This window comes from Silurus aristotelis, assembly GCF_946808225.1.
Source record: "Silurus aristotelis genome assembly, chromosome: 2".
Classification (NCBI taxonomy): domain Eukaryota; kingdom Metazoa; phylum Chordata; class Actinopteri; order Siluriformes; family Siluridae; genus Silurus; species Silurus aristotelis.
In genome coordinates, this window is record NC_139575.1 from 36464082 (window position 1) to 36471585 (window position 7504).

Below are 7504 nucleotides of genomic sequence, written 5' to 3' on the forward strand. Positions count from 1 at the left end.
AGAGAGAGAGAGAGAGAGAGAAGAGAGAGAGAGAGAGAGAGAGAGAGAGAGAGAGAGAGAGAGAGAGAGAAAGAGAGAGCAGAAAGTATGTGAATTATTAAACCGCACTGAGGAATAGAGAGAGGTCATGTTTCATGTTTCAGTGTGCCAAAGTAGTTGGATCAGAACCAGTATCCCTTCTAGTAATGCTTTAACACACTCTCCCCATTCCACTGCACATGTGGCAGCGAAAACGTGACACAAACAACACATGGAAAGTGGAATTTCAGCGTTCAGGAGACTTGTAGAATTCAGATACGATTTCCCCTGGACTTTGTTCCGAATGCTGTTACTACACTTTTCCTTAATGCAAAAATATTTCTATCCTTATTAGTCATCTATTCATTTTAAAGCATGTTACTGAGAAACACGTGCAAATTCATAAACTCACCTGACTTTACCTTATTCTAACCTTCTCATATATAAAGTCCTGAACATGTGTAGATTTCCTTAACTTACATTTCTTTCATTTATTTAATTCACAGCTGGAGGTAGCAGAGCTGAAGATGTTGAGGTTTTCGTTGGGATTGATGAAGATGGACAGGATTAGAAATGAGTTTATTAGAGGGACAGTGCATGGAGGACGTTTTGGGGACAAGGTGAGGGAGGTGAGATTGAGACGGTTTGGACATGTGCAGAGGAGGGACATGGAGTATATCAGTAGGAGAATGCTGAGGATGGAGCCACCAGGAAGGAGGAAAAGAGGAAGACCAAGGAGGAGGTTTATGGATGTGGTGAGGGAAGACATGCAGGTAGTTGGATTGAAAGAGGCAGATGTAGAGAACAGGGGGGTATGGAGACGGATGATCCGCTGTGGCGCCCCCTAATGGGAAAAGCCAAAAGAAGAAGAAGAAGAAGATATGGAAAATGTTATTACTTTTTTAATTCCTCCCCAAACTGTTAGCACAAACTTGAAGTCACACCATTGCATAGTATGTCATTGGATGTAACAGCATTCCTTTTTTTTCTTGGAGACCCAAACCTGTTCCAGCATCACAATACCCCTGTGCACAAAGCCAGCTACATGAAGATCTGCTTTACATGGGTTGAAGTGGAAGATCTCCTGCTATAGAGCTCTAAGCCTATTGAGCACCTTTGAGATTTTCAGAATTTTTCATGATTCCTCACCTCACCTACATGAGTACCTGACTTTACCAACACCCTTGTGGCTGAATGAATCTCCGCAAATCTGCAAAAACACACTCCAAAGTCTAGTGGAGGTTATTTCAGGAAATGGAGACTGAATTTGGAATGGGATGTTCAAAGAGAAGCACATACCAGTCTTATGGTCAGGTGTCCACAAACTTTTAGAGCACTTTAAGGTCTGTTTTTTCACCAAAAGTTCTACAGGATTTCACGGTGTGTGGTGGACATTTTCTCAGGTGGCATCACAAACTATATACTACTATGAATTTGTATCATTGCAGTACTTTAAATCGGGTAAATACTCAACAGAAGCAGAATTTGTTCGTAGGCTATCGTTGTGGCGGTTTTCTCAGAAATGAGCCCGTTAACAAGAATCTGAATTTCAATCCAGAGGTTTGATTTTATAGAAGAAAAATCCCATGCCTCTTGATGTGGTGGCTGAAAACACATCTGCAGCTCTGCCACGTTTCACAAGGCTCGCGCTGTACATACCGAGGTTTCGAGGGTCGGGTCGAAAAACGCAGGAGAAAACGAAAACTTTAACACCGTGTGGATTTTTTTCCGGGTTTTGAATGCTGGGGGGTCATTAAAGAAATCCTCAGAACATTAAGTAAACTAAGTAAAACTAATGGGACAACAAAAAGAGGCTGGAGCGTGTTTACAGCTGCTGTAGCGTAAGTGATAACGTTGTCGTGGATGATCCGTGACCAGAAATTAATAGAAAAGTATGCAATTCTTTTTAAAGAAATAAATAACGTGAACAAGCAGGATCATATGGGGAAGTGCAGTCATGTGCACACAAAGTAACAATATGTTATATAAACCTTAATTCTGGACTCCGTTTGTAGCACTGGGCTTCTTATAAATAGCCCTATAATTTGCTTTTTGTGTGTGTGTGTGTGTGTGTGTGTGTGTGTGTGTGTGTGTGTGTGTGTGTGTGTGTGTGTGTGTGTGTGTGTAAACTCTGCTTTTAGAACTCAGTATGATTCTACCTTTGGTGCATTTGTGTTCCATGTGGAAAAGCACTGGTTCTCACTAAAAGATCTGGATTTTTAAGATCCAAGCACATGAATGTCTCATAAAGGTGTATAATGAGAAAACATTGCTCAAACTCTCACGCAGTTCGCTGCGAAGTCGCAGTTGGAATCAGGGAAACATCCATAACAAGCTAAACAGAAAACCCTGACCTTTCACACCACTGGAAAATGTGATGTTGAAAGTGTTGAAGAATCACAACTGGATGAAAAATAAATGGAAACATTTCGCAAATGCCACAGCGGGAGACCTGGAAAGATGATAGAATGAAAAAAGTTGCATTATTACAGTAGAACGATATCGTTTTTGGTACTGCTGAAATATCCGTAACATCGAAGCTGCATTCAATGTCCTGCTTTTTACAATTCTGGATCTTGGTCAAACAATACACTACATTCTCTATGCAAATCAGTACCACACACACAGGTTTTTATCTTCTGATTAAATGTTTCTATCATTATCCAGCATGACTCCGCCCCCCCACATGATGACTGAAAATGACTGAATCATATGATCTGTCCTCAAAACCAGACCTCAACCCAAATAAACACTTTTTTGGATTTTGGAGAGATCTTAGCACTTTCCATGATCATCACCACCATCATTATCTTTAATATGTCCCACATCTGCATGCTATTAAAACTGAGATCTAAGTAATGGAGGATTAAATGTTCCTTTCAAATCCTTCGGAAAAGCTCCTCTCCCTGGTTTTATACCGAACACACGTGCCAAAGAGATGACTCACGTGTATCTGAGTCTCTTGTGTTGCTTATGGAACAGCTGATAACTCAGTGTTGGACTCTGACAGGACAGAATGACCAGAATGAAAGATCTTCTGACCAGTTACAGTCGACACTGGGCATACACTTATATTATCAAACCTTAAATGATTGTGAAGTGAAGAAGGTTTTGTCCTCAAAGTCGACGTGTTAGAAGCAGGAAAAATGGGCGAGCGTAAGGATTTGACAAATTGTGACTTCTAGACGACTGAATCAGAGTATCTCCAAAACTGCAGCTCTTGTGAGATGTTCCTGGTCTGCAGTGGTCAGAATCTATCAAAAGTGCTTCAAGGAAGGAACAGTGGTGAACCGGCGACAGGGTCACAGGCGGCCGAGGTACATTGATTCTCGTGTGGAGCGAAGGCTGGTCCGTGTGGTCCGATCCAGCAGACGAGCTCCTGTAGCTCAAACTGCTGAAGAAGTTCATGCTGTTGATGCTCCGAAGGGTCACGACTGATTTGGCAGCAAATGGTGACCAACAAAATAAGCAGGTGGTCATAAAGTTAATGCAGATCGGTGTATGTGACAATTCGATTTATTTTTTATTGTATTTAATGTAACGGAGCAGTTGGTGCGTGTCTTCGAAAGCATCTCACTGCATGTTGTATGCATAGGGTTAACCATGTGGCAAATAAAATTTGAATTTGACACTGTACAACGTCAAAGAGAGTAGAAGACAATGGGGAAGGTTGCAATCTGATAAGATGCATACACTTACATGTGCTTGGTTTTTGATCATGTTTACACAATGGAGCCTGAGGGTGCCAAATAAAAGCGCATTTGTATTTGTAAGGTTTTAACTTTTTCATTAATATGAGCAGATGTCTGCCTCAAAATGCTTTTCAGTAGGAAACCGAGCAACGTGTAAAAACAATATCTAACATCGGCTTCATTCCTAATTCTCTCAGATCTTTGCTAGAATATAAAGAACTTGCTAACAGCTCGGTGCTACAATACTACAATTGTATGATACATAATTAGAAAGAGCAAACTGATGGATATTGAATTCTGATTGGTTAGCAATTTAGATCTGAAAATGGTGCAACAATAACAATTTCTGCAATGGTGCAACAAAAAAAATTGTGTGCCTCCAAACACAACTCAACAAATGTGCCAATACTTTTCATTTCCGTTACATTTTATTTTCATTCTCAATGAATTCCATTGTACGATATGGACGCCGAGCACTTGATACGACCTATGTCTTGGTGAATTCTTCCTTCCGGTGAATTAAGTTCCATTGAGGAAGGGAAGTGTAGCTCACTGGACAAGATGTTGTACTTCTGACCAGAAGGTTCCAAGTTCAAATCCCAGCACCACCAAACTGCCTTTGGGAAAGGCCTTTAAACCTCAGTTGCTTATCATCATTAACCTTATGCTTAATGCTTATTAATTCCATTCACTCTATCTACTCTACATGTGAACCAAACAAGGTGACTTCCACCATCTGTGATGACTGTTCGAATGATGGCACTTGAAATGTCCAATTCATTTACATATTAGCGTAAATCTTCCTGTCAAATTAAACATGAGGTACCAGATCTAGTGTTCATGTTTTTTTCTTCTCTTCGGATCAGCCCGATTCGGCCCGACACCCTTCCACTGGATAGAGTTCTCCTGGATTGGAGATGGTTTCACCTCAACAGCCTAAAGATCCATGAAGTTACTGAGCAACTCAAGAACTTTGAGGATGGATTTGGACTAGAATTAATATCAAAACTCCAATCCCTCAGGACCTCCGTTTGCATGAATAGTTTTGCATTTACGTAATGAATAGTCATTTGGTGTTGAGAATGAGCTTCCCTTTCGTGTCTGGTTCCTCTAAAGGTTGCTTCCTCATGAAGTTTCAGGGTTTTTTCTCCTTGCCACTGTCACCACTGGCTCACTTACTACAGATAAACTCTTATATATAACAATTATAAGGAACAAACTTAATAAGCATTAAACTTATACACTCGTTTATACAACTTTATAACCGTGATTTAGTGATTTAGGGGAAATCAATAAGAATCAGCGATTGTGTTGCTGAGGACTATCAAGAAAAGAAACTCTGGCAGACAACCACAATTTTTTGTGCCAGAAGGAAAGTAAATTCAAACGGACGTATTACTTCTGTGACAACTAACTATTGCCGCAGCTCATATTAGGTGGTACCTGGGAAAGAAGGTTCTGTAATTATTATTATTACTCTTTTTATTACTCGCTTGTAATAAAATCGTCTATCATTTTTTGGGGGGAAAAAAAGGGGGAAATGAATAAATAATAAAAGGCAAAGTTTCGGGTAACACTGAGTCATTCCTGCAGTCCCGCGTGTCTGAAGAAAAGAAAACGCCGATCACTGGGGATTCAACTTGGATATCGAGTGTTAAAGTTGCGCAAAGGAAAAAGGAAAACAGCTGGATCTCCTCAGTCTTTTCTTTCGCTCACTCTTACACATACAGTACACGCACACAGCTCTTTCTCTTTCCATCCATTCTATGTGTGTGTGTGTGTGTGTGTGTGTGTGTGTGTGTGTGTGTGTGTGTGTGTGTGTGTGTGTGTGAAAGATTCAAATATATAAAATCAGACTACAGGCTTCTCAACAATTCTTTGAAATTTTTTCTTATGCATACTACAATCTGCTTTCTGTTTAAGGTTCTAGATCCGAGGGTTCTAGATTGAACCAAAGAATGGACACAAGATGCCTAAGGGGCAGGGGTGAAAATTAAAACCTCCTATACGCAGGGAAGGAAAAAAACAAGGGGCACCAGGAGGCCATTCCCTAAAGTTTTATTAACCATAGAGGCCCCCCAAAGGGCACCTTTTCTCCCACATTAGAGCCCCTAAAAAGAGCTTTTTTTTTAACAAAGAAGGAGAGTCTTTAGGGCTTAGACCCATTTTTTTTTAACTGGAAGGGCACGCATTATGGCACTTCATCATGTTTGATCACTTCACTCTGCATAGAAGGCACATTTTATCTACCATAGGGGCATGCTACAGGGCACTTTATCAAATTGCATCTACCTTAAGGGCACCCTAGAGGGCACGTTATCAGATTTTGTCTATTATCGGTGCCCCCTAGAGGGCACTTTATCAGATTTCGTCTATGATAGGGCACCCTAGAGAGCATTGGATCCCTTTTTGTTCACCTTAGGAACACCCTAGAGGGCATTTTTATCATGTTTTATCTATCATAGGAAAAACCTATTGAGGAACTTTCTCACAAATTAGTTACTGGACAATATTTAATATTCATAAAATAGAATAAAAAATATTATTATATATAGTATATTACTCCATTATACTATGCAGACACCATAGAGGGCACTTTATTTAGTTTTATCTTGTAGTTGCGGCTTATAGGACACTTTTTTGTGCCAGTTCAATTGCATTTAAATATTTTCACTGTATATTTTATGTAAACTTTAATGAAGTATGATGGCACTTATATTTTTGTTCTTCAGAACGCTCTTTGATCGAGAAATCCTCGCAACCTATTTTTCGGTTCTAGATCCAATTTGTAACTTTAGAGGAAATATTTCTAAAGTCATAAAGCTACGTGGAACATGAATACACTGTATATGTAAATGATATATGAATATTCATGATATGCGCATGTTTTGTATGATCAATTTCCTGTGAGTTGTTGAATACAGATGAAACTTGATGAAATGGAATTTTAGCAAAAAAACCTTGATTATGTTGACCAGTAACTGTAGATGTGTTTGTTCTGTATATTAGTGCAGTTTTTTTGTTGGAGTGTCATCATTTGTTTAATTTTTTGCATATCAGATATGACATGAGAGCAACAACTTGGAAACTGTTAGTGAGTTTAGATGTAACAGTCCTTCACAGAAAAGCTCAGAAAGTGTGTTTAAAATGTGGTGCAATAAACCATTATGGCCCAAAAACTCATTATTATAATTAGAATCAGACTCACATTTCTAGCACTCTAGCTGACTAAGCATATACACATTCTTTCTACAAACACAAACACACACACACACACACACACACACACACACACACACACACACACACACACAATTCCTTACCGTGTTCTGAGTTGTAGGGTTCTCAAACATGCTCTTCAGGTTGTTGAGAGGGATGTCAAACCTCTCGATGCGCCTGCTCTCCTGCAGGTCCTCTTTGGCGTCAGCAGCTTGTGTGTGTCCCATCGCTTTCAGCTCCTCGCCTCTGCTTTCAGATTGAGTTTCCATTGTGGAAGAAACCGAACACCTGTCACTTCCCCCACGAGAGCTGAGTCAAATACCGAGGCTGTGAGGACAGGAGCTGGGAGAGAAAAATGAAAAGGAAAACACCCAGACCCAAGGATGTGGAGGAAGGAACGCGTGGCACTGCCGGGATGGTGCCTGAGAGTAAAAAAGAAAGAGAAAGAGAGAGACTGAGGCGGATCTGCTCACAGGAAAGAGAGTGGGAGGAAGAAAGCTGGGGGAAAAAAAGTTCAGCTACAAATTTCTTCCAGTAAACACTCGTGCACATGTGTGCACACTCACACACACTCA

General features: G+C 40.2%; 1 protein-coding gene across 1 annotated transcript in view; it reads right to left on the reverse strand.

Annotated features, from left to right (window-relative positions):
• The window catches only part of xirp2a (xin actin binding repeat containing 2a), a 34343-nt gene extending 26839 nt beyond the window's left edge, over positions 1 to 7504 (reverse strand). Inside the window, exon 1 of the mRNA XM_083524264.1 lies at positions 7034 to 7504. Coding sequence (XP_083380390.1) covers positions 7034 to 7198 — 165 coding nt within the window. The 5' untranslated portion in view covers positions 7199 to 7504. The remainder of the gene's footprint in view (positions 1 to 7033) is intronic.